General features: G+C 39.9%; 1 protein-coding gene across 1 annotated transcript in view; it reads left to right on the top strand.

Moving 5' to 3' along the window:
- LOC109129965 overlaps positions 7-710 on the top strand; it is a 2,840-nt gene continuing 2,136 nt past the window's right edge. Inside the window, exon 1 of the mRNA XM_019239025.1 lies at positions 7-705. Coding sequence (XP_019094570.1) covers positions 40-705 — 666 coding nt within the window. The 5' untranslated portion in view covers positions 7-39. The remainder of the gene's footprint in view (positions 706-710) is intronic.

Here is a 710-nt window from a genome sequence, read left to right as displayed (position 1 = left end):
AAAAGAGAAGAAAGGTCCAACATTGCAACATTAGCAACCATGGCTAGATTGGTTCGAAGACTATGTCCATCTGCTAATCATCCCGAGACTCCTCTAAGATCAACGACAATCTCATCAAAATGTGCTGCATGTTATGAAGCTCATGAAAATAAGCAAGTCTACAAGTGTAATATGTGCGATTTGTGTCTCCACGAGGAATGCATCGACACTAACATCCCTTATCTTCATGCACACCCTCTCAAGCTCAACGGTATAAATTACTTACAGTCATGTTCTCTTTGCCACACCATTCCTACTTCAATAATTTATCAATGTTCACAATGTTCTTTTCGTATTTGTATCCCTTGTGCGAGAAAACCTCTTATCATTAGCCAAAGTAAAGCCCATGACCATGAACTCCTCCAAATACCGATAGAAGTCTCCTTCACTTGTTATGCGTGTGGGTTGTGTGTTACAGAATACCCGTATATTTGTCTTCAGTGTCTTTTTATAATTGATTTTGGATGCATCTACTTACCACGTGTTATACGCATCAACAGACACGACCATCGTATCTCTCGTGTTTCTTCTCTTGGCCCTGGGAAGTGGATTTGCGGGGTATGTTATGAGCATGTTAATGGAGAGTATGGTGCATATTCTTGCTTGGCTTGTTCTTATGTTGCTCATTCAAAATGTGCAACATCTATTTATAGTTGGGATAGGATAGAACT

Source organism: Camelina sativa, chromosome 17, assembly GCF_000633955.1.
Source record: "Camelina sativa cultivar DH55 chromosome 17, Cs, whole genome shotgun sequence".
NCBI lineage: Eukaryota > Viridiplantae > Streptophyta > Magnoliopsida > Brassicales > Brassicaceae > Camelina > Camelina sativa.
Note: the sequence above shows the minus strand (reverse complement) of the source record. Positions and strands in the feature narration are given on the sequence as shown.